Below are 27077 nucleotides of genomic sequence, written 5' to 3' on the forward strand. Positions count from 1 at the left end.
TTTTAAAATTGTACTTTTTATTCTATAAAAAGCATTTTTTAAAACATAGTACCAATTTTTTTAATTTAAACAGACCAGTAAAAATGCCCAATATTGCCAGTTTCCTGAAGTACATTTTTGCATAACATTGTCTCATTATGAAAGTCAACCTTATAGCCCAAACTCATTAAATAAAGTTTTAAATATATAATGCCAATTTTTATATTTACAATATATTCTGAAGGCATATATAAATCTTTTAAATTGTGCTTGTAAATACATACTGCAGTTCTTAAATCTACTTCTACTTGGAAAACTATGTGCTACCTTCTGGACACACTAGTGACCAACTTAATCACTTCTTGATAGGTTCTGATGTTGAATTTGCAGTTGCCCACCATTCTAACCTCCTCTTTCATCAAGTAATTACAGTGGAAGCTATAAAACATTTAAGGACACTTTAGCATATCAGTTTTCCTCATGGTCCTTGTAGTTTAATCAGATGTTGCACCCGGTACTTTAACAGTGAGATTCCTTCTGGTATTGGTGACATGACGTTGTTGAGCTAGGAACGAGCATCCGGGACCATCTTTGCAGGCACCACTACTGCCAACCAGTCTTGCTTCCATACCTAGCTTCTGAAGAGTTAAGCTCTGCAAACGAGTTAAATAACATTTACACTATAGCAAAAGTGGAAGAAAAAAGCCAGCCATTTTTCATACACAAAGCTCATGCTTACTCCATATGCGCACGATTTCTTTCACTGTTTTTCTTACACACCCTCTCGCTGCCGTAAAAGGTCACGTAGTGACAGGACAAGGGGTAATGGCTTTACACTGAAAGAGGTCAGATTTAGATTAGATGCAAGGAAGAACTTCTTCACTCTGAGCATGGTGAGGCCCTGGCCCAGGCTGCCCAGAGAAGCTGTGGCTGCCCCCTCCCTGGCAGTGTTCAAGGCCAGGTTGGACGGGGCTTTGAGCACCCTGGGCTGGTGGAAGGGGTCCCTGCCCATGGCATGAGGCTGGAACTGGATGATCTGTACAGTCCCTTCCAACCCAAACCATTCTATGATCCTATGGTAATTCTATACACCAAGGCCGAAGAAAATAAGATTAATTCACATTCACACAGAATGCGCTAATTTTAGCTTATTGTAAAGTTGTTCCTTTATTAAGCCTTTTAATTTTACTTTCCTTTTTTGATTTCCCATTCCAGTCTTTTGTTATGAAACTCTATTTAAGCACTGCTTCATATGAACAACTTTCTCCAGTCCTTTTCACAGCAATCTAACATGAAACGTTCTAGCAACCTTTGCAACACTGGTGCAGGATAAGAAGATGGCTCTGGATTTATTTCACAAATACTGTGATAAAGACACTGAACATCTAAAGCAGGAGTCTGGAAATCTTTTGAACCACTGCCTCCCTTTGTCTCAAGGCCAAAAACTTCAACAATAAACATCCATTGAACATTCAGGAATTTAGCCTGCTAAATCCGGATGGAAGCTTATGGCAGTGAGTAGTACATTACTAAGACGGAAGTCATGGCCTATGCCAAATTTTATGTCTCCTGTTTCAAAGCACAGAAAACAAGCAGAAAACATAATAAAATAATTTTATAAAATAGTTGATTGTTAAATCATTTTACCTTTATGCTGCTATCAAAAATGTTGATGCTGGTATTTTATTTCTCAAGTTAGAATCACAGAATCATAATGGTCAGAAAAGACCTAAGATCATCAAGTCCAACCATCAATCCATCACCACCATGCCTGCTAAGCCATGTCCCGAAGTGCCATATCTACACGTTTTTTGAACACCTCCAGGGATGGTGACTCCATCTCAATAGGACTGGAAATGCTGGATTCTGGCTTGAAGTCAGGATCAGCAAGTGGAAAAGCAATCTCTTTTTAAACTGTAACTCTCTAGCTTTGTTCCTTTCATTAGTTCCCTGCTTCTAGACATAAGGTCACGCCAATCTGCAAGTTGGATTTTTCTGTCACAAGTAGCTAAACTACTAGCTTTCTCTCTTATGTACCAGTTTATTGTGAATCTAGAAAGAAATAAAAAAGGCAATGTAAGAGTTAATCATCACACTTAGCATAATGTATTTCTGTTTGAGATACCAACAAATGAACTTCTGACCCACCTTGTTATACCACGCAGTTACAATTAGCTTTTCCTCGTAATCACATAACTTTGCAAGTTTGTATTCAGCCTGCAAGACGACAATAGAGAAGACAATCTCAATTAAAACACAGAAATAGTCTACGTAAACTTGTGCAGTCCATTAAGTGAAACAAACACATGCAGCAGAAGTGCTTAAATATGTAAAATAACTACAAGGCTTAGAAGTGTAAATAAAGATACTTCCATAAATGATTATGAGAGAAATTTTAGACTACTTCAAGAAGAGGCTAAAAACTTTACACTTAGAAACTTTTTTTTTTTGGGGGGGGGTGGGGGGGCAGGGGGGTGGAACATGAAAGTCTAAGGTGTATCAAAAAAATCTGTAAATAATTTAGTAATTTTTTCACCTGAAAGTCAACAGACAAGAACGTACCCCTAGTGGGTGAATATTCGTATCATGTTACTGAATTACTGTTCTACAGTACACTTCCCTAGTACATACACATAGAAGAAACCTGAGACCACAGCATTTATGCAGTCAGACCTTTCAGCCTACTAACTCATGTTGAGGAACTTTGTATTTGCTCAGGTAATGGTTCTAACCAGTCCCATCAATATTGCTGTAAAACTGAATGCAGCATTTCCCATATTTTTTTGGTCCTTGGACTACTGTCAATAATCCTTTCAGGATTTCAGCCAAGCACATTTTACAGAATTAACTGGCTTTACTCTCCTACGTAGTTTCAAGAACTCCAGTACATGAAGCCACTGATATCAGAGGTCTAGCAAATTAAACAAGTCACTGCTCAAATACCTAGTCCCTCATACAAACTAAGTTACATCACTGCTGAAAAAGGTCAGACTCTGCAGCTCTGTACAAGTTACCGTAACACGGCAAAACCATTAGCCTTACAAAGTACTTCCCTTACAGCTTTTCAGAGGGTTTAGAAATAATCCAAATCAGTGTTTCAGTTGTACATTGAAAAACACTGTTGAAAATTAAACTGATCTGACAGACTCATACTAGGATATACAAGGTTAATTAAGCCAAACAAAAAATATCTAGGTTTGATGGCCTGTGCAGATTCTAATTGAATGCAGCGCTGAAGTGTACTGGATCATTAGGAAACAGTAACTTCAGTGTCTAGTATCAGGGAAAGCAGAATATATTAGAAGTTATAATTAAATATATCTAAGTTTTTACCTCTAGTGCTTCAATTTTCTTGTCTTTCTCCATTATCTGTTTTCTGAGCGACATAATTTCTGCTGATGCTGGATTTAGCTTGGGGTCTAAGGTTTTTATCACCTGTACAATGCAAAACAAAAGCATTACAAGTCAGGTTTGACGTTCAACAGCTCCGCATCTCATTTGCTCACAGCAGAAATACAAAAACAGGGTACATCAAGGTACCACAGAAGATGAAAATATCGAGGTATCAAAGGATACACAGGAATCATTAATACATTTCACGCTTTAGCCTAAACCCCACTCTCTCATACACTTAACTGACTACAGTTGAGCAATTTGACTAAAAATGCAACACGCAGCTACTTAATTTTAATTGGGGTGGGGTCAGAACTCAAATCTGTTTAACAATTTATGAGGGAGGAAGATGTATGTTCAGAAACATGCCACTCACGTTTCTTGCTTTCTCAAGGTACATTTTGTATCTTTCTTCCATTGCTTTCATATCCTCATCTTTTTTTCGCAAAGCTGCTTCCAGCTCTCCAATCTTCTGAGCTATTTACAGAAATTATCAATAAAGACATACAAAATAAAAACAGACACGGTAGTTTCAAGGCTTCTGTGTTCTTTTAACCACCCTCCAAATAAACTCATTAGCTACTACACAACCTCTTTTCTTTGTTTCAGTCCTACCGTAGGTTCCCGTCTGACCCTGAATTCCTGTTTCAGTCTTACCTTAAGTTCCCGCCTGACCCTGAATTCCTGTTTTGCAGGTTATTGCACAACAAAACTCAGCCCTCATGAACCTCTTCCTGCCCACCACCATGTGCAGGAAAACCTTCCCCCCCATACCCCTTTCAGGTTTAAATCTAAGCTGTAGCAGAAAGCCTTATCCAAAGAAGTATCCCATAGCCCAGGAGCTATGGGAATAATTTCAGAAGATAATTAACATAGTCTCAAAAAAACCCCCAAAAAAACAAAAAAAACCCCACACACAAAACAACTTACAGTTCTGACTAACGTCAGGCTGGAGTTCTGCAAGATCAGCCTCTTTCTTCTGTAACTCATCATGAACTTCATTCAGCTTTTCCCTACAAATAAAAGGCTGGGCTAAGGATTGAGCTCAAATAACTCCATGCAGTTTTAAGAGCTGAAAGCTGAAACGTGATGGTGGAAACGTTTAAACAATTACTTTAAACGCTGACAATTCTTTGGAGTTTAAACAGGAATACTATTTCTGAAGAACCATAAAAGTTTCTGAACTGAGTCTCATTTATCTAAAACAAGAAACAAACAAACAAAAAAATGAACCTCCAGCATCTCCTTAGCAGGAACTACATCTACTGAATGGATGGAATTATTTCAGAAGAATGAAATAAGTTTTGAGTCCACTAAGTAATGGTTTTGGCAGTCTGTTGTAGAACCAGAACAGTTAAAATGCCATTGGTGATGAAGAGATAGCTAGGTGGATAATACTATTACAACACTATCATGATCAGATTAGACAAAATTTGAATGCTGACGCTGAACTCACTACATGCATGGTTCTCAAACCAGTGGCTTAAAAATAAGACTTCCCTACAATGACTTCAGCAATTTCTGTGCTACCATAGTCAAATTAGCTAGCATAAATAAGCTATTGTGGGTGCAAGTGCCTTACTTACATATGTGCTGCCAACTTCTGCTTCAGGTTGCTAGACTGTGAAAGGAAAGAGTTAAAATTCAGTTATATTTCAGCATTTCACAACATGCGATGGTAAAGCCAAGAACACTTAGCACACCTAACGAACTCAAACCAAATAAATCCTAACAAAATTGCATTTTTTCAGGCCTTTCCGTATCTGCATTCATTTTTTGCATTACAGATACCAATTCCAGCTTCTTTTTCCTTTAGAGCTACCCTTCTCACTATGCCAACATTTAATGGTAACAATCGAGATTTTTAAATGTAAAAGCAGAAGGTAGATGAGTTTCAGTTCCTTAAAGAAGCAGATGAGGGAAGGAATCACGTAAAACATAAGCTTTTCAATGGAAATGCAGTTGGAGTGGGGGTCTTGTGGATTCTTGTACTATAGAGACTAAACTCATCTCCTCTGAATACAGTGGAGCCAAGTCTGTGTCATGCAGTCTGAGGGAGTTGGTTTTGGGCAGAAGAGTGTTTTTAGAATACACTGAACAGCCTCAACTGTTTAAGATCTTTACTTGCAAGGTCTTTTAAGAGGTGTGCATTTGTTTGGGTTGGGGACCCTGGGCTGGGTGACCCAAACAGCCTTCAGAGCTTGCTCACTCTTACTACTGCATTTCAAACTAATTAAAGAAAAAAACCAAAAACACCGAAGCAGGATCCTGGTTAGTTACCTAGTTACCAGTACTAGACACACCGAATAAGAGGCACATCTAAGCAAAGGACTTGATGTTACACTGAAGGATTTTAAACAAAATTGGCAAGCTGTCTCCAAGGTCAAGAAGCCTGAACTTTCACTTACTCCTTCATTCTTGGATCCCTGCTCCTGTAAAGTCTTTTGCAGATCTTCAACCTGCTGTTGTAACTCCCCAATACGCTCTTCATCTAGCCTTTTAGGAGGAAAAGACAGTTATTACCCATCTAAACAGATCACAACAGACAAGACAGATTTTTCTGTTTCATGTCTGACTAAATTTTTCAGAGGGTTTACCCAGCAGGACTTCAGCCACAAAGAAACATTTCAAATTCTTTTAGTTTGACTTGAACTTCTGCTGAAACAAATACATGGCAGTTTTATTAAACATTTTATAACTGAAGTCCTAGAATCGTTTTAAATTGAGAAAACATAACTACCCAAAATTCCACCTCCTAGTAAACTGTACTGTCAGCATTCATTAACTGATAAATTCAGACCCTATGCCAGTGTTCAAACATGATTAGTTTGAAGTTCTAGAAACAGAACTGGATGTTCTGTTTCTAGATGGAATGACTGGCTTCCTGCACAGTGCTACGCTACAGATGCAAGACATAAGGGATGACTGGCTTCCTGCACAGTGCTACGCTACAGATGCAAGACATAAGGCTGCTCTGAAGGTCCAGAAATCACTTTGTGCTATATTTTAAGATGCTTTTTCACCCATCACCTCTTCTCAGTTTCTAGTTCGTTCACCGTCCGATGCTTTTGCTCCAGCTGCTCCTGGAGCTCAGTAATACGTTGGTTTTCTGATTCTTCCTGCTGTAATAGAAGCATCTTATTTTCATGCTGCAGCCGAATAAACATTTCTCTGAATCAAAAACAACAAAAAAGTCATTGTTAATCAAGAAAAAGGTGATTAAGAGTAGGAGACAACAATACTGTTTGCTCCCCCAACCTTGAAGTGAGCAACACAATTTCTGCTTAAGATACAGTTGGGGAAACAATGCAATTTTTTATTGACAGGTAAGTTATGATTTTCAAACACCACAATGGTTTCAGAGATATGAACAAAGTTTTAAATTAAGTCACTCCAAACCCAGATTTTGTTGAGCCTTTATGTTTTACTCTGCCCGTCTTTAAAAATAGTATTAGCTAGCCTTTAGCTGTTCTGTCTTAGTTGTTGTGTATTATTTATTTATTCTGTCCGACACCGGCAAGATAAGAATTGTTTCGCTCCTTTAAAAGGATATTTCAAGCCAAACTTGATATACAGAAATCCAGTATGCTTTTAAGAAAGCGTGCTAAGTAATTATGCTACAGGGAAATATTAGCAGCTACTTGAGGATCCAGACAAGCATCACGGAGGGAAAGGAGTAAGTGGGATAGAGAGTCCTGTTGTTGAAAACATTGAACTTTCACAGAGACAATATTATGCCCCACCCATGAAAATCCCAAAACAGCCTCAACCTTTTTGTCTTACCTGTATTCCACTGGTAGAATTTCAGCAGCAAGATTCTCGTGGCTTTTATCACGAGATACACCTGAAATTGCATGGGAAATTTAATTTAACCAACTTAAAGAAATGACTAATATACATATAAAGCCTCTGAAGATAAAGCAGTACCTGCTTGACTCAGGTGATCCTGCTGCATCTGTGAATATCGGAGCTCTTCATTTGTCTCCTTCAATGCATCACACTGTACCACCAGTCTCTAAGAAGACAGATGTGAGATGGAATTAAGTCATGCTGCACCACTTTAAGACCACATAACATTAATCAGGAATAGTACTGACACACACACATTTGAAGACATATTTTATGTTTTATACGTGTATACACACAAACACAAGGTGCTGAACTTCATTTTTATGGCACCACTACTTCTGGGAAGGTTTTCCTCAAGCAGCCTGGGGTGCATTAAGCAGAGTGTGGCCAGCAGGTCGAGGGAGGTTCTCCTCCTTTCTCTACTCTGCCCTAGTGAGGCCCCATCTGGAGCACTGTGTCCAGTACTGGGCTCCCCAGTTCAAGAAAGATGAGGAGCTACTGGAGAGAGTCCAGCGGAGGGCTACGAGGATGAGGAGGGGACTGCAGCATCTCTCCTATGAGGAGAGGCTGAGGGAGCTGGGCTTGCTCAGCCTGGAGAAGAGAAGGCTGAGAGGGGACCTTAGAAATGCTTATAAATATCTGCAGGGTGGGTGTCAGGAGGATGGGGCCAGACTCTTTTCAGTGGTGCCCAGCGACAGGACAAGGGGCAATGGGCACAAACTGAAGCAGAGAAAGTTCCGTCTGAACATGAGGAAGAACTTCTTCCTTCTGAGGGTGACGGAGCCCTGGCCCAGGCTGCCCAGGGAGGTTGTGGAGTCTCCTTCTCGGGAGATATTCAAGACCCGCCTGGACAAGGTCCTGTGCAGCCTGCTGTAGGAGACCCTGCTTTGGCAGGGGTGTTGGCTGGGCGACCCACAGAGGTCCCTTCCAACCCCTAGCATTCTGTGATTCTGTGATTTCAGAGAGATTAATTAGGTGTTCAAAGAAACTCTTGTTCAAGAGATTTACCTCTTTTTCTTTGACTAAAGCTTCATGTTTTTCTTCAAGTCGTTTCATTTCAAATGCTAGCTTATCAGCTCTTTTTGATTCTTCAGACAGCTTGTTATGAAGCTCCTGGACCTTTTCGTAAAAAAAGACTACATTCAGCACACACACACTGCAAGATGCTACCTTTAACAGCTATGTTAAAACCTTCACTCCTGCCCATTTCAGCCAAAACACACAGCTGGTCCTCCAAGCTTGGGGGAGGGAAGATGCTAAAATAAGCTGTTCATGTTTTTCATTGAAAAATAATTAAAATTATTTTATTCAGGCCAAACGACTCTCTGAGGAAAAAGTAACATCTTAGGTATAGATGTAGCCTTACCTGTCTTTTGTAGGTTTCTAGCTGGGCACGTGCTACATTGGCTTTCTTCCGTTCCTCCTCCAGACTGACTGTATTGTGCATATACATCATGTTGGTTTCATGCAGAGATTTGACTTGTCTGCGGAAGTCATTCAGATCCTGTAGCTTTTTACGATACACCTCAACAGTTGATTCCAGCTTACTTGCCTTGTCTGCAGTAGTCCTTAAAGTATAAACGGGAATCAGAAAAGGTGTGTTACTTCAAACGACTAAAAAAGTCAATTTCTGCTTTCGTGCACATTCAAGCTATTTTCATAGGGTGATGCACCGTGCTTAACAGCAGAGTTCAACCTTACTGCTTTATTTTTAAATGCATAATCAACACGAACTTGCATTATGCAAAGATTGCTTATGCAAACGGAAATCACCAGAGGCTTTAAGCGGGAGTAAGACTGACATTCATATGCCAGAAGTACAAGCAAGGGTTAGTGTGTCAAATATCTCTAGGGAATTCGGTGGGGTGCAATGTAAATGCACCCCAGCGTCCTGTGCTAGACAGTCATCTCAAAGTAGTTTTACCTGGTAAGGAAAACCATGCAGATGTTCTCATTGTGGGGTCATACATAATTATACATAATTAGAACATAACTGCACTATGAAAATGATCCTTAGTAGATAGGACCAAGAATTACCAGCATTAACAAAAATCTACATGGTAAGAAAATATTTGGATCACAAGTACACAGATTAATTTTAATACATACATTTAATATCCGCCATCTCATATCACTAGAAGCTAGGACAAGAAAATTATGGAAGAAAATCTACAGTTAAGATTTGTTTCAGATGTTATGTAAGAATAATGTTTAACTATAAGTTAAACACCTGAAACCACTTCTCTTCCCATGTTTTATTCATGCTATTTTAGGAATAGCAGACCTGCTTTTGCATTACGATTTGCTTTGGATTTCTCTTGGGTGGTCTGCTATTTAATTTACTTTACACAAGCTGGAATTTTATTCTCATTGAGGTTACTGTGTATCTCATCTTCATTTTGGTAATCGTGTTGCTAACCTAAATCTAGCCTAGAATGCTGACACCAAAAGTTATGTCAAAGTTCTACCTCCATCTATGCTTTTCGACATCAGGAAAGGCAGCCTCTTGCCAACACAACTGCCCCCTTCAGAAGACGCACACACATACCCCCATAAAAATTTCTTAATTCTTGCACACCTTCACCCTCCATCCCACATGAAGAATAGTTTTTGTATTCACTAAGCCTGCTTCACAGAAAAACTCCATGTTGCTATTCTTATGCAAACAACTGAGGCTACACCTGAAAGCTTGCACTCCATCTCTCCTGTGACAAAGGGCCCTCTTCCAACACTTATTTTAGCTCTCGTTCAGATAAGATCTACCTGCAGAACTAACATCTCAGGAAAAAAAACTTGTTAAATACCAGGCCTTGGATTTCAACATTAAATCCTCCTCATGTATGTGTGGGGAGCTATCTCTATTACATACCTAAGAATATCATTTTCATCTTTCAAGGCTCTAGATTCTTCTGCCAAAGAGGTTAGTTCATTGTTTCTGTGTTGCAGCTCAATCAGTCGCTTTTCTAGGTCTTCACAATGCACACGATAACCATCTTTTGCAGCTTCAAGCCTATGACATCAAAAACAAGAACTCTGTTAAGAACACATTGTTATTACATATTTTTCATTTAGTACTAGAAGTATCAAAAATAAACAAGACAAAAAGAAACCTATTAAGTAGTCAGAAAAATGACACTGTAGCATTGGAACACTTTCTTGTCTACCTGTTAAATCATAATGGATTGTGTACTGCAATTTTACCATATCAATATCAAGGGATGAAACAAAAAGTGATTTTTTTTCTCCCATACGGACCACAGGAAGAAAGACTAATATATAAAAGAAAACAGTACCGTAAAGAGATAAGGTGATCTGGGGGGGCCTTCAGGGATTTTTTTCTTGTATTGCACACAAATCAGTTCAGCACTCATTTTCTGCTTTCCATCACCTTTTTTGAAGTGTCAAATGGCTAGAATATTGTAATTATAAAGTAATATTTTCTACAAGTAACACACTCTTTTCCTTTTTAAAGGTAAGGACTGTCTTCAAAACAGGTTTATACAATACTAGAAAGCTTTTCTAGAGCAAGAAATTGAGACAGAAAGTCCTGAAAGAGTACCAGAAATTCTCTGGATATATTTGACAGAACAAGCGAGGGATTTTTGAGAGAAATCATTTCATACCTGAAGTTTTCTTCTTGCAGTTGTTCCAGCTGCAGCTGTGCATGAAAATACTTTTTTGCAACCACAGTATTTGCATCATCAAGAGAGTAATCTAATTGCTCTAGCCTGACATTCATAACCTCATTTTCTGACATCAAGCTGGTTTTTTCATCCTGGAGGGCAGCCACCTAATGCAGATAAAACAGCATCAACACTGTAAGACCTGTCCAACTGGAAAGAACTAAAGCAAGACAGCAATACATCACCAAATTAGTTTATGAAAAAGGTTGAGCGTTCAGAAATTTTAGAATGTAATTTACACAGCATACTTGAGCATACAGATGCTTTAGTGTATGACAGTTATGAAGCACTAAAGGAAAAGACCCTCTAGAAAAAGACAATTTTTGTAACTGAAACCATGGTAAAGGCAGACAACGTGATATGGAGAGAAACTGGTACTTTTATTAAAAAGGGTACCATGGACGCCGTACAAAAAAAAACCACCTTGAAGTACTGGTGTAAAGGTACTCCCCATCTTGCTCGTACTTCACAATAAAAAGCAGGATGGCACTGGCTAGCACACTAACACAGTACTGCCGTGCGCTCAGCAGTGAATGGTTGCGCAAGAAGCAGTTTCAGGCGCCATAAGCTAGTAAGCACACACGCAAAAGAAAAAACCTAGACAGCTTCATATAGAGCATGCAGTTTTTGCAACAATCAAACAAGTTTAATATTGAAAGTGTTCACAGCTAAGCAAATGAGAATACAACACTTCATAGAAACAGTAAGTATATTAACAGCCATAAAATGGGGAAGGATTAAAAGGATAGAACCTTTAAAGTTTTTCTAGTGAAAGCTGTGGTGTTAATTTTAACATCCTGTCAAACATAAGAGCATGTAGCATGTGTTAGTCAACTGGCATTTAAACAGGGACAATGTGCTTTTCAGGTTACGTTTTCCTGAATCATAAAGAAAACCTACCTTTCTTATACTCTTGGAAAATATCAAGGAAGACTGAGACCTTACAAGTGAATTTATTAAGAATTAGTTTAAATGAGAAGCGTCAGTCAGTATTATGGCTTAAATTAAATAAAATCATTAAAAAATCATGTTGACATTATTAGATAAAAGATCAGATATAACCTAAAGTATGCAATATTAAGAAACAGTTTGTTTGTAATGGTAATTTAAAAGTCTATCAGTCAAACTAATGTAAGAAACAAAACTGCCATTAATCTACCACTTCATTAGATGCTGGCCTTCCAGGTACGCTCCTTTTTACATACCAGATGTCACTTTACTATATACATGCACACACAAACACCTGTGGGTAGAGAGCATATCTGCACCTTGCTCAGCATAATACTTCCTGTTCAAGGTTCAGCCACTCCTTCAACACACACAACATTCACACTTTTAGAATTATGTTAAAAGAACACCCATCTCAGACTTAAAAAACAACAACACTATCACACAGCTCAGAGCAAGTTTTTCATCTTTTCTCTATTCCTTTCTGATAGCTTTCTCTTCTATTATTTCAGCATAACAGGAATGGTGTCAAAGTCAACACAAATTCTTAACAGATTTTTAAAAACACGCCACAGTGTTAAGAGAGCAATGGTGTCCTTAACTGATCCGGTTACACTCAGCAGCACCCTTCCCTTGAATACCTTTCATGCCTTCACCTGGCCCATGCTATGCTATAAGCAACTGGCTTTATGTAACCTATCATTAATTAACAGAGGAATCTCAAAAGAAGTTTGTGGGAGACAGGAGAAAGCCTGGGACTTCTCTAATGAGACAGACTAAGTCACCTAATGGAAGCAGAAAGTGCAAGTAAATTATTATCCCGGCACCTCCAGAAGTGAGAGCTTTTCAACAGTGAATGCACTTCTTTAACTACTAATCTGGGAGTTCCACTGTCAAATCAATCCTCTTGCCCATTTAAATGAAATCACTGTCTCCTGCAGATTCTACTCACAAGCATTTTTAGATCTCTGCTTTCAATAAGAAGTCTTACTACTGCCTCATGAAAAAAAGTAAATGAAATATCAATTCAACTCTAACAACAGCTTCCTGGGCATAGCAATTGGCTATGAGCTACTTTATATACAAGTATTCTGCCTTTTCAGTCATTGTTACCTGTAAGAAATGTAAAATAGGCCTCTGGTTTCGTGGTGGGTTTTTTCCCCCCCACCTCAAAGGCTCACATAGCCATTATAGCACTCTGGCTTCTGTAAGCAGATGCCACCCAAATGTTCTCTCTGCACAGAATCAAATCTGAGGTGAACTGCTTTACCAGATAAACCTCTTCCTATTCTCAGATTATAGTGCCAATAAAAGAGGAATTAGACTTACAGTTAATTTTTTTCTTCTTTCTTTAAAAAGCTGGTTGAAATGCAAGTTCCTGTGTATTACTAAATCCTCTCTCCTTTTTCTAAAGACTGACTTAATTTCTACATCCATTAAAAACAAAAGCAGCCCTGTGATCAGTGGCTTGAAAACCATCAGCAAGATCTATTAGTTTCCTTTTTTTTTTTTGTTTCCTGAAATATCCTCCATGTTGCAACCGTGCACAAGAAAACATCAGTAAATTTCAGACAAATTTCAGATTTTATTTAGTCTTTCATCAACTCCTATTGAAAACAGCATCATTTTCCTAGGACTACATCTACTGACCGATTATTACATGAACTGGATATTTCGGACAGTTCAAAAGACTAGAGTAAGCAGTGACTAAAAATGAAATGGGCAATTTTTAAAGCCCTGATAACACTGTTTTGATGACTACCTGCTACTAACGGTAAACACAAAGCTAGCAGACCAAACAACCTTTGAGATGACGGCACAGGACCTCAGTTCACACTTCCATCAGAAAACTACTTCCAGTAATTGCATTTCAGAGTACAGAATGATTGCTTCCCCCCCAAACGCTAAGAATTCTTATAGAATCTTACATAAACGCAAAATTCACTTTGCCCTTCAGAATTTCTGCATCTTAATAGCAGCACCACTACACATTATAGCAATAAGCAACTTGCTGTTTCTTACCTGTAGATCTAGCTCTTGACATCTTTGTGCCAACTCTTCTTTTTCTGCTAGTGCTTCCTGAAGATCTTCCAAAGCTTTTTTAAGCTTTTAAAAAAATAAGATAGTCAATCATTCTGGCCCATATCCAAAGTACTCACAGTTCTAGCTTCCAAAACAATTGGCATAACCAATGGAGACATTCAGGAAGGACGGTACACACATTGACACAGAAACCTGTATATACACTGTTAGATCTGGATCTCTGCTCATTTCACCTGCATTTTAAATAACTACCATATGCAATAAGTAAATTATTGAAACTCAGAGTAACACCCATATTCAACACAACAACTTAGGCTAAAAGCATAACAAAACCAAACATAGCAACATTCGTGTTGTCACAATCTCAAAATCCCTGCTTGTTAAATCAAACGCCCTTCATCTCCAAATAGAAATAGCAATGCCCCTTAATGGGCAGGTACTTTTAAAGACAACTTCATTTTATGTGCAACACCTTGCAGTGTTCAGGTTATCAAGAATTTTCATAACCCCTTAAAAATAACCCAAAGCATTTAGCCTGACATGGCTGAGCCTTGATGTACCCCTAGCTCGTCTTGCAATGTAGGTGTGCACTGGCCAGTTTTATCCCATCCAGGAAGACGACATAGCAGTCGCTGCATTTTTTTTTAAAAAGAAACTGTAAAATAGCATGTAACTTTTCACTTAATTAGCACTGAAAAACAGCACTACTTTATTGTGCATTCTCTGCCTACATCAGCATGTTGCTCTGTCCTTTATGAACCAGTATGATTTAATCGGATCAGCTCCAAGCGGAAGACAGACCAAGCAGTTTGTGCAGACAGACGACTAAAGTGCGCAATTTATAGCTGAGGTTATTTTTCTTTTTTTGGAGAGGAAGAGCAGCCCTCCTCTTCATATTGGGATGGCAAGATATGAACTTCTTGTACAGGCTTGAACTACAAGAGCAACACATACTAGGCAGTTACCTGCTGTTCCATCTCACTTGATGCATCACTTGTGGAAGGACCCGTTACTTCCTTGCTCATGAGCTACACAAAGAGGCCACAGGAAAAGAAGGTTCAATTAAAGTTAAATATCTGTAAAGTCATTGTCTACCAAGTACCAATTGTATTTTCCATCTTGTCCTTCCATCCCTTCAACATATCAAAACAGATTAATAATAATTTAAAAACCACCTCACGGTTGGGAAAGGATTTAAAAAAAAATAGAGTAAGATTACTTTTTTTACCCCTCCTTCCCCAAATTAACCAAATTAACAGTACCATCTCGTTGCATGAATCTGATCTGTTGAAGTTACTGCTACCCTCTCGTTCAGTTAAAATAGAGTGAACCAGAGGACAGGATTTCACACATTTAATTTAATAGTTATCACACTTCTTTGTGTTCACTTTAATTGCCATTAAGCAAACAATGGGAGCATTAACACAGCTCTCGCTGATCTCCAGTACAAGGATGTACACAGTATGTTTGTCAGTAATTGAAGGTCTTCACTTCATACTCAGGAATTAGAGTATTATTTCTAGACCTTCTTCAGAAAGAAAGTTTGATTAGTCAGAATACAACAAACAAGAAGCTTAAGAATATATTCTTCCCAATAGGGCATTTATAGCTTTAAAGACTACATAGTCAACTTAGATTTAAGTTTTAAAGCCTACTACCAATTCCACTGTTACCTTGATAGCAGGGGGAGCACACTATGACAAGAAGACAAGAGATGCAGTCGGGAGTTTGCAAATCAGATGCTGGATTGGTCTGTCAGAGCAATGTAGCCCCACAAACATTTACGATCAGCTAAACTTCGGGACCAAGACTACAGCACTGGGACAGAGATTTCAGAACCTGACTCCAGTATAATCGGCAGCTGGCAACTAGATACGTTTCTTGTGTGAACCAGGAAATCTTCAGCATTTATTGTCTCCACAAGTTGTATGTTTGGGCATACAAGACTAAAATCAAAACCCCTAGGTTAGGGTCTGGGGTCTCTTGGTCCTGATCCTCCCAGATTATTTAGGGAAGTAGTTAGGGTCTTCCCTGATCTTTGCTTAGACAGAAGAATTCACCAAGATCAGCAAATGAATATTCAGACTTCTCATCTGACAGCATTAGGCTATGAATTATTACTTACCTCTTGAATGGCAGTCATGACAACATGTTGAACAGACTCTTCAAGGGTCATGATATTTTGTATGTATTCTGTGAAAAAAAATTTGTAGTGACTCACGACAATGTTCATCTTCATGGCTTGAGTAACATGACGTAACATTCACAGAAATATTCAGAAGAAATTTCTCTGTAAAGCCTCTTCAAAATAGGTAGTGCTCTTTTCATACAGAGCACTACCATTACCCAGCAACATTATTATCCAGTAATATGGTGCATAAGCATAAGAGATTATGATCTCCTAAATGAACAAACTTATACTATACATAATAGAGCAAGGAGATTAAGATACCTGTATTCACATGGTTCTTTTTTCATACATACATCTATGTATGGAAAGGCTTATCTATATACAAAGAGTCAACAAGATTGCAATTAAGTTAATAAATAAAACTTACGGGGGAAAAAAGCAGTTGCTAGCATTTTCATTCCCAGTGCAGTCTGGCGGCTTACTTCCCAAATACTCTTTGATGCAGTCATTTCAGACTACCTAGGAATCACACCTATCCTACTAATGTGCTGAAGATTCCTTAGCCATCAGAGCACTGAGCATTAGCTTTGGTAAGGTGAGAGAAAAACTCAACTAATTCAGCCTCGAGCCTCTGCAGATAAACAAAAGGCAGTTTCTAATATAAGTTTTTAATTTACTTTGCTCGATTTGCATTTCATTAGTAAGTTTTAGGGCTTGGTACATATTTTAACAAGTATAAGACACACAGACTTCAGAGTATCTTTTTTTAAACCTACCCTGAACAAAGCTTGAGTTTTATTCACAGAAGTTTCCCATAGATTTTCTGCTTTTAAGTGAACTCCAGTTTCAGAACAGGCATGCAACGTATTAACAGTAGAGACTTTCTGATACATGAGGAAAAAGTTTCTACGTCTCTTCCACCCTAACAATCACCTGAGGCAGTCTGCTGTTTAGTGAAAAGATTTAGGTAGTACATACCTTGTTTCCTTTCACAGTTGACTGCACAACCTAAAATAAGCTGCAGTAGCCTGCCCAGTTCAGTGGGATCTGAATTCTCAGATATCCGGTTTAAGTCTGGAATAAGCTCTTCTGAAATCTGCTGACCCAAGAACTGAAAAAAAGAAAATGGAGAGAGAAGGTAGACTCCCACTCCTGTACGACATGAAAATATGGTATCAGATAAGAAATCTGGACTCACTAAGCCATCCAGAGAAAATGGTTATTAATAAGCTTGTTACCGTAAAACTTACAGAAGGGAAAGGTTTTAAACATTAGATGCAGAGATACACATTAAAAATACTGGCTTACGAGACAGTACATAGATAGCAGTAACAGATTAGGAAATCTGAAGAGACCTAGATAAAGCAGATACTCTTAACTCATTTGTTACAGGGTTTCATACACGAAACTCAGATGTCACACATTGTGCCTCTCCCTGGCCAGCAAAGACCATTCCAAATGTCAGTCTCTGTCCCTCAGTGTGGATGTGTGTCTGGGGGAAGGGGTATTCCAGCCACTGCTAGCCAATGACTTTTACCATACTTGGCACCTCAGATTTTTCTTTGAATCTGCCTAAATTTAATCTAAAGCATATATTTCTTAATGCTGTCTACAAAACACCTATGATTTAGTCTAATGAAGTTATGCACTTTAGTAAGAGTTCTATAAACTGTTCTGGCAAAACCACAAGTTTTGAAAGTCTTTTACCTGGGGGTTTAACTGACCACTTGTGCAAGAAAAAGCTATGGTAGTAAATTAAAAGCTCCTGTGCTAGACCTCAAATATGAGAGAATTAATTTATTCTACCAACATAATAAAATAAGGAATTAAAAATGTTTCTATTTTCAGTCACTCCCTAATCCTTCAAAAAAATCCTCATAAGCCTAAAGAAATTCTAATTCTGGGCTTGCCAGAGCACCTCATTTCTGGCAATACAGAAGGGCTTGGCACCTGATATCCCAGCCAAGACCAGGTGAGACCTGGAAGGCATAAGATGATCTGGCAAGTTTTTCTATACCATACCCTTTACATAACTGTAACTAAGCTCCATTGAAAAAAAAAAAAAAAAAAAAGATTGCTGAATTTTTGAACTCAAAATACAGTATCCTTTTATGTCTGCCGTACTCATTCCGCATAAGCGAGAACAAACTATAGTCCTCACTACGTCCAGGAGGATTTGTAACTTATCTCCAAACTTCCAAGTATCACAATATCTAGATTAGAGCTGCCCAACCTGTTGTGTACAGAAGGATTAAAACTTCACTAGACAACAGCAAACATGAATGCATGCACAGAAATCAACAGCTGAGTTCTGCAGCTCAGCCCTTATGACATTCATCTGGGCAACGGAGACATGGTCTCCAGATTATACTCCAAGAGTCTTACCTAAAACACACTTGCTCAAATTACTTTTATATTGACTCAGACCTCCCACTTAACCAGATAATTATCATATACTTTCCGCCAAATAAGTCCTCAGAATAAATTACTTTGCCAAGAAAAATAAAAGCTAGGGGGACAAAGACAATAATTGTAATGTATAATGATTAGAACAACAAAAAAATTGCTGCTTTTTCCATACCTCATGATAGTAGTCCATAATTCCTTGCAGTATCTTCTTCAGATTACTGAACTAATCATTGTACATGAAAGATAAGGTTACACACTTTTATTAAAACCCTTAACTTTGATAAAATTAAATTATAATTTATAACAAAACATTTACACAGCAGCTCTATGAAAGCAGCCTATAATGACAGGGGAAGAGATATATCACAACAGAAAATCCCCACGCAACAATGTTAGAAGGCACTTAAACTGTCAACAGACTGTTCAAGTTCATTTAAAATAACGTAAAAGAGTCTGAGCTAATTATGTACTTTTTGGACTGCCGGATGCTCTCAGGACAGACAACATGCAACCCCACAAAGTTTCACAAACTTCAGTTTTGAATACCTTTATTCTCCAGTTGTCACCAACATCATCTTTAATGCGATTTAGCCAAGATGCATCAAACCAAGCAACATCTCTGAAATAAAATTAAATTATTAAAGATCAATAAGCACAGACTATAATAAATAAGATACTACATTCCCAGTATTAAACCATCAGTTGATTGGCTACAGTGTCTAACGACGCACGAATTCCTGGAGACTGCAAGTCATACCTATGCCACAGGAAACTTCAATCCTGCTGGCTCCATTAAGACCCCACCTTCCAGGGCAGGAAGAATTTCTGCATATGTTTGAGCCAGCTACAGCTAGGAACACAGCGATGTGCAGGCCTTTGTCATGCTGAGTTATTAAAACCCAACAAAGTGATCATAATGATGTAAAGAAACATCCTCTTTTGACTAGTGCTGACATTAAGTATGGCACCTACTCTTGTACATTTGGATTTTCCAGCATTCACCACAATTTGTCACTGGCATTTATCAAGGAAAAAAACATTTTTAACTACCAGTATTTCATATGTTTCATACGTTTTTGGTTCCCCTAGGGAGAAGTATATTCACTTTGCCAGCATAAATAAGGATGGGTTGCTGAGGAAGGTGTTTACACACATTGAGCTGCTGAGCAGTACAATCACAGCATATCTAACAATCTCTTAACTTTTACACTGTATTGTTTATTGATTGGCCTCAAAGCACCTAATAAAAGACTATTATTATCCCCACTTGCATATCAATCAACTTGGCTGTAAAGAAGTTTGCCAGAGCCTGTGACAGCCTAGTAGCACAAACACATGGGACGTGACACTCAGCAAAACCTTCACTAAGCAATCCTAAATCAATTTTTGCCATGCCCCAGGAAAAAGGCGAGCTCTGTCTTTGCACAGCACACATATATTTTTTTCAAGCAGATGGGGGGGTGGGGTGGGTGTCTCGGTTTGCGCTTTTTTGGGGTTTGTTTGATTGGGTTTTTTTGGAGGGGTGGTGTTTAAGTCATTTCTTAGTAATCAAAAATCTAGTTTGAGCAGGAGATGGTAATTCAGAACTCCTTCATTATCTGAGGTAACAACAACAATAAAATTGCAGTGATGACTTGCAGCATGATACCCTTTCCACAAAAGACTTGTGTCACAACCCTCTGAAGTAACTGCAGCTTTCAAAACTAGTGTCGCTCAGCCCAGCACCATTTGTCATCAAACCCATAAAATAGGAATGATTTTTCCTTTGATTAGCAAACTATTACTTCTTAATAAGAAAATTGCCATTGAATTCCCATATTTTTTTTCCACACGAACAGGAAGTTATCATTCAAATCCTAGAACTTAAATCTAAATCAACTGAGCAATCCCAAGAGAAAGAGAACACAAAGACATGCCTTTTGAACTTCTATTTCCTCTTTCCAAAGAGGAAGATATTTCCTGAAGCATGGATATTCATGGATATAGTATTGATGGGAAAAGTGAAAAAGATAATATCATTCTTGTCCAATTACCTTTAAGTATGAATTTAATACTGCAGTATTAGAATATCTCCTCATCACCTTCTCCATTCTGTCACATCATTATTCAACTATTATATCATCCCCAAAACAACAATACAAAGGCATATCTTCTCTTCTGCCATAAACTGTCCACTCTAAATTTCTGTGTACTTTAAAAGCAACTATGCATGTCAAACATAACCTCAAGAAATTAAATACCTCTTCTTCAGACTTAAGTATCAACTTACATTTGGTGAAGTACCTGCGCCATGGCAACTCCACTGGTCAGGTCCTGAACATCTCTGCAAGGTGCAGCAGTGTTGAACGTCTGCAACTAAAACAGAAAAAAACTCTGTCTCTCTCACTCAACAGGCAGAAGGACAGGAAATCAGTTACGCTTTTCCTCTTTAAGGCATAAGCATTTAGCAAGATGTCTTTCTCCTTGAGGGAGCCAAAATCCTTTCGGAAATCTGCAGTTTTTAAGACAACCCAATTATCTCAATACTTGTGACTGTTGATTATGACTAGTAGCTTAAAAAGTTAGTACCACCACTCGTTGGTTTTTCACGCTAGTCCTTCTATTGTCAATCAAATTACCAACTTGGGAAACTAAAATAATATTTATCCATCCCTCAAATTATGCTGCAGCACATAGTTCTGAACACTACTACCTAAACAAAAAATGGCATCAGAACAAGGGGAGAAAGTTGAGGGGCGTGGGGGGAAATCCAGTCTTTTACTACAAGTATTTAGTAATAGAAGTCACGACTCCAACAGAGACTGCTGAAATTATTTTGGGTTAAGAATGGAAGGGAGAAACTTATGCAAAAATAGTGCAAAAGACAGTTGTCTCAGAGCTACTGCACACTTTAGGGATAAGAAGATAGCTGAAAATGACTGAACCATTTCAAGTCCTGTGAGCTGGCAACATACTTCCTTGCAATTCAGGAATTCCAACATTAGTCTAAAGATGTTCCTATGTAAATACGCAACGTCAAAATACTGCTACAAACCCAAGAAACTTTACTATAACCTGAAGTTATACAGCTTTTCCTGGTAATCGTATTTTATTTATGTATTATTCCTGATATTTATATTTTATATACATGCATATTTTCCTGTTCTTTTCCAAGCTTCACACTACCTCGTGTTTAAACACAGGGCTGGATGCAGTTTTACCCCACCTACATATTTCTGTCTAAAGATTAAGCAGCAAAGCCCCAGTTTTCACTCTTCTCCTCTATCACAAAAACAGATTATAGATGGAAGCATTTTATAATAAATTGCCTGACCTATTCTATATGAATTGTCATATGCAATCTTTATAACTGGTGCTTCCCGGCACAAGTACAATTAAGTCCCTCTGTAGTAGGACAATACAAACAAGATGCAACCCCTATCCTAAAGAAAAAAATTTAATAGCTCAAGTGTTTTGCAGCTAGCTTCTCCAAAAGCAACTCAAATGACACAGATACCTTCAACATGCCTACGTCCTTACAGAGCACTGCAACAAACACCCAGTAGACAGCTCTATACGTAAGAACCCCATCATCAACCTGGTGTATAATACTAGTTTATTACACATCCATAGGCAGCTCTTCTGCTGCCCTGGTAATTTCTCCCTGCTTCATGCGTAAAGCCTTGAAACACTGAGGTACCCAGGTCCTCAGGTCACTCCACAGATTGTAGAAAGTGACTGCAAACCCTGCAAAATGCTCCAACAGGCTCCAGGGATTTGTGTCTTGGAGAACATATGGAGCACAGACAGTCCTTAACAAACTTCTCTTCCACAGACTTGGCTGAGGCACTTTCTGCAGTCACAAACTCAGCATCCAGACATTCTGCAGAACATCCCCTCCTCTCAGAGTCTGTCACCTGCTAGCTTTGCCTCACCTCCCTCGCTTCTTGTGTGGATGGTGAATGGACTCTTCCCCAGGAGCTCAAGTACATATCAACCTGCACCACACCCATCTCCTCCCACTGTGTCTTTCCCAGGAACAACAGTCCTCCTCTATTCAGCCAACTCTCATCTTGGAAGCTCTTCCATACTTTCCATGAGAAAGTATTGTTTATTCTCTCAGTCTTCTGGTTTTCCTGCATTTAAAATCTGTAGCATGGGATTACCTCAACATTAAAATACGTTTCTCCATTCTGGATACTGTGTATTTATTTTTAAACTATCCCCAAGCTCATATCTTCTTATTAATTATAATTGCAATAATTATAATTATTATAATTGCAATATTCTATTCCCCAAAACACAATCAGCTCAGAACTACTGTAGGCGAGAGAGCCATTTCCACACATGTCAGTTCATCACATAGTTACTCAGGAAAATAAGAGCTCATCAGCAATTCTCTTAAGTTCAGCCTTCTTCACCATGACGAATAAATAGAAAGGAGAAAGTTTGCTGTTAATACTATTAAAAGCTAGATATGTGGAATAGAATGGAAGCAGGAACAGATGCTTATAATCTCTGTCCACTGTGAAAACCGACTCCATACACTTACTACGTTTACAATGCCCTAAATTACCTGTCCATCTGCAAGAGGGCTTTCCCAAACACCCTGTGAAACATAAGTTTCTTCAGAGGTCACTGGTCACCTTGTCAAGTGTGTTTGGGCAAAGGAGCTACCTGGACCAGAGCAGTGTAAAAGCACAGGCTACAGCTGTGAATTTGAGGGGGGAGTTGTTGTCCGCTCTATGTTTGTAAAGAGTGACCATATACTCTGAATATTTGGTTGGTTGCTTCAAAAATAGTCTCATCAAGCCAAGAATAGAACAATATGCAGAGCAAGGGGTTTTCTATTTGTTTTTTCAATTCAAAAAGTGTTTTTAAAATCCTGTATTACAGCAAGTAATCCCTGGTAGGTTACATAAAAGATTAAGTAGAACACCACAAACTGAAGCAGCTGTGATTGACAGCACTGGTTTCTAACACTACAGCAGCCTTCATGCCAGTGCAAGAACAGGCACGCAAGCTTACGAGTCAAGAGCAAGCATTACAGAATTCAGAGTTTCATGGCACAATATCCTGATGCTGCCATTTGGATATACACCCTTGTAAACCAAATAAATGGCTACATACAGGTACCACCATTTCACCCAAGCCTGTTGGAGCAGGTAAACAAAGCCTTAGAAAACCCTGCGACATGTAACACTGCTTTATGCATGCCAGCATCTCCCAGAACAGAAACAGCTAATTAAAATTAAGCAAAGAGCAGGGCTGAGAGTTTTAAGTCTCTCCATACATTTAAAAGTTACATAAGCACCTAGAAATAATACGAGAGTAGAAGTATTAATTATGGGTTCTTCAAACTCCATGCCCGATCATTTCCTCAAAACAGATTTTTACTGTACTTGCAAAACCAATGAAAGTACTAGGCACAGGGAGGAGGCTGGCAGCAGCAGCCATAGTCTTCAGGACTGCAGCAGTAATTTTTTTTTCCTCCAAATTTGATTAGTTTTACTAAATATAGCCTCAAGGACATGCTACTATTCATGCTGAAAACAACTTTGTGAATCTAGCTTAAACACACCCTGCCACTTGCTGCTACAAGTGAAGCAAGTATTTTTCTCTCAGGCGTACAGCTATTATCCTCACAATATATATCTGAAAATACAATTTTGTAACACATAACACTTAATACCTTTTGTCTGGGTTTGCTGAAGGCTCTACCAGCAAACAGCTGCAGAGGAAGCAAGACTGTTCATATCACCCAGCAAAAATCAACCTGTCTAACTCTTGGGAAGGAATGCCCTCAGTTTCATACAGACGATGCAAGATTGAGGTTCTCCATTTCTTTAGCCAGATTACTCTCTCTAGGGACAGAAGTTTTACAGAGTTAGTCAAAGAGATTTTAAAGTAACAATAAACATTCCCATTCTCAATCCCAGAATATTAACAGAGTAACTCAGCCACTGGGCAGAATTAACATTACTAATGCTGCCAGTGCCAACAAGGGGCACATCTACTGCGGAAAAAGCTTTCTGTTTACGATACTACCGCACATCTGGTCTCTAGCTTGGCAACAAAGACAGAAGCAGCCTCAGAGCAGTACAATACCAGAAGACATTCAACTAAATTTTTCTCTGCTACAGTAAACACTTATTGTAATGGCACCTAAATTCAGAAGATACTACTACATCACTAGGCCTGCTGCTGCTACTCTTATCACCTCACTCCTACACAGAGGCAGAAAATATTAAGGTTCACTTCACGTATACCAATTAAAGTTTATCTTGCTGACTTAGAACATAGTTTCTGCAACAGACTCGGGAGTTCAGTCTTAACAGATATTACTTAAGCCAATTTTCCTTGCAAACTCATATACATTTGCCCTACAATTGAATCTAACTCCGTTATGTTTTCCCGTAACATCTTCAAAACATTAAATTCAATGACACCTGGGTTGCAGAATCGATATACATTTTTATTGGTATTCTCCTCCTTCTCTGGACAATGCACATTTTCTAATACAGAATTTGCTAAAATAAAAAAATATATAAGATCTGGCAACAGAAAAAGATCAGGAGCATCTCTTTGCTATATTAACGAGCAAATAAATTGAGAAACCTTTAGAACTACAGAGAGTTCTAGAACCCATTTCTCTTCAGATATACAACACTTCATTCCCCCCTCCCCAGATCTTTTTTTTTTTCTCTCTATTATTCACACCAAAGTTCAAGTGGAAAGGATGTTTGAAACATATCTTAGTGTAAACAGTCGCTTCCTACTAAGTTGTAAAGCAGGTCTGAGAAACAGGCTGTTAAATCTAAAAACGTGAATCTGGCAATGCATCTGCTGAGTGCTGTATACAAAACCTGAAGGCACACAATTAGATGTTCATTTACACAAAGCGCTTTCAGTTTCAGGCTAAAGTTCCACTAGCATTCCCTTTAAGATTCATGATATAAGTACAGCTATGCACTATGTGGATATTAAAAATGAGAATTAGTCTTAAAATATTTTAAGCAGGAATTGTAAAATTAGGAGAGAGTTCAGCACTGCTGACAGGATTTTGAGACGGCGCTCAGAAGTGCATTGATTTATCTTGCAATTGAATCACGATGGAGTTCTTTTCACCTGACTATGGAGAGGAAAATACAAAGTTCAAGAGCCCAAAAAAGAGAAAGAAAAATACACATAGATTAATGACAAAAGATAGCCAACTCCAGAAAGGTAAGCATAAGACAACTGAAATCCTAAAGACCAGCAAAACACTGAAAGGATACAAGGTCACTAAAAGGAAAATGGAGGGCAGAAAGGGAAGAAATTGTCTTCAGTGATTTATTACAGACTTTAACTTGTTAAAACTTCTGTACTGTCATGTAGAAAGTAAAAGGAGCATCTACTCTGGTAGCTGCTGCTATTGCTTTTGCCAGTTTCACTCCTGGATCTCCACAATGCTTCTAAATCCCTCCCTTCTTTCCCCGATTTACACTCCACATAGGCACAACACCTGCTATTGCTAGTGAAACCCTTCACGCCAGGTAACTGCGGTCTTCCCCGCCAAGATTTCATGCACAAGGTCCATTTAGCAGAGCACAGTCTCACCAAAAATCTTCTATCTGCAAGAGTGGAATTACAGACACGGAAGCAGAAGGAACTTGGAAAGAACAAGGGATGAAAATAAAGGAAGCTTGGTTGATGAACTGCACAAGTATGGCTGGACTCGATGATCTTATCATGGAATGGTTTAGGGTTGGAAGAGACCTTCAAGATCATCTGGTTCCAACCCACTGCCACGGGCAGGGACACCTTAAAGGTCTTGTCCAACCCAAATGATTTTATGGTTCTAAACAGGTGGCTCTTGCACGGGCAATACCACACACTTAGGTGTGCTGCGACCGACCGTAATTAAGGCTTTAACCAACTGAAAGCTGGTATGAAATGGTCTGAGGTTTCTGCTCCTCTCAACTCAAGTTAATTGCATGTATTTATTACTGTTGTCGTTCATTACCGAGCAGTTTCCACACCGAAGCCACTGCTGGAGAACCACTACTCAGGCCTACGGGATAATCAAACGACCACAGCCACCCTCCGAGGGCGCCCGCAAGAACCCGGTACCCGTTGTGAAACCCTGGCTCCTCAGGCAGGCCCCACCGCTACGGCCAGGCCGGCAGCCACACCGCCGCCAGCCCCGCTCCCCGCCCGCACAGCGCCTGACGGGAGCCCCGGCCGGGCCCGCAGAGCCGACGGGCGCCGAGCGCCGCCTCCCCCAGCCGTCACCATGGCAACGGCGAGAGACCAACGGGCGCCCTCGTACCGCTCCCCGCCGGGCCGGGCCGGGCCGCCGCGCTCCGGGGGCCTGACAGGAAACTCCCCCCCCCCAACACACCGGGTGAGGCCCGCGGGAAGCCCCCTCCCCCCCACGTCTCAGGAGGACCCCTCGGGGCAGCGGGGACCCCCCCCCCCCCCCCGCCACTCACCCAGAGGATGAGGCTGTCGCAGAGCGGGAGCTCCGCCGGCTTCGCCTCCATGGCGCCGGCCCCGGTCCCGGTCCCGCCGCCGGCCGGTCCCGCGCAGGGCGGCCGCGTCAGCACAGCCCGCCCGAGCCGCTCCGCACGGCGCCCACCTCCTGCGTAGGGAGGCGGGACGGACACGTCAGCACCCGCCCA

The 27077-nt window shown here is 39.5% G+C and overlaps 1 protein-coding gene across 3 annotated transcripts; it reads right to left on the reverse strand.

The window, feature by feature from the left end:
• Positions 1-27014, reverse strand: HOOK1 (hook microtubule tethering protein 1). Of its 3 annotated transcripts, none has more exons than XR_012764371.1 (23): positions 26889-27014; positions 20705-20790; positions 18982-19054; positions 18608-18658; positions 17005-17137; positions 16021-16088; positions 14861-14923; positions 13875-13958; positions 10845-11011; positions 10091-10231; positions 8588-8789; positions 8230-8340; positions 7300-7387; positions 7156-7216; positions 6403-6543; positions 5781-5868; positions 4959-4993; positions 4303-4385; positions 3749-3849; positions 3313-3414; positions 2128-2196; positions 1627-2031; positions 557-632 (listed from the first exon to the last, which is right to left on the reverse strand). XR_012764371.1 is itself a non-coding variant. In XM_075424378.1 (22 exons), the coding sequence occupies exons 1-22, from the start codon at positions 26937-26939 to the stop codon at positions 474-476; spliced, it is 2157 nt and encodes a 718-aa protein (XP_075280493.1). In that variant the 5' UTR covers positions 26940-27014; the 3' UTR covers positions 1-473. The 3 variants fall into 3 exon arrangements, 1 of the variants encoding a protein (XP_075280493.1); XR_012764372.1 differs by lacking the exon at positions 557-632 and adding an exon at positions 798-815; XM_075424378.1 differs by lacking the exon at positions 1627-2031 and having other exon boundaries at positions 1-632.
• Positions 27015-27077: the final 63 nt, after the last annotated feature.

Source organism: Opisthocomus hoazin, chromosome 6 (assembly GCF_030867145.1).
Source record: "Opisthocomus hoazin isolate bOpiHoa1 chromosome 6, bOpiHoa1.hap1, whole genome shotgun sequence".
Lineage (NCBI taxonomy): Eukaryota > Metazoa > Chordata > Aves > Opisthocomiformes > Opisthocomidae > Opisthocomus > Opisthocomus hoazin.

Excerpts from the sequence above, each read along its gene's own strand:
- HOOK1 (XM_075424378.1), bottom strand. The coding sequence starts at position 26,939 with ATGGAGGCGAAGCCGGCGGAGCTCCCGCTCTGCGACAGCCTCATCCTC. Across the intron at positions 18,659-18,981 it reads GTGACAACTGGAGAATAAAG|TTCAGTAATCTGAAGAAGAT; the intron begins GTATTCAAAACT and ends TACAATGATTAG. Across the intron at positions 633-2,127 it reads TAACTGCGTGGTATAACAAG|AGCTTAACTCTTCAGAAGCT; the intron begins GTGGGTCAGAAG and ends ACTCGTTTGCAG.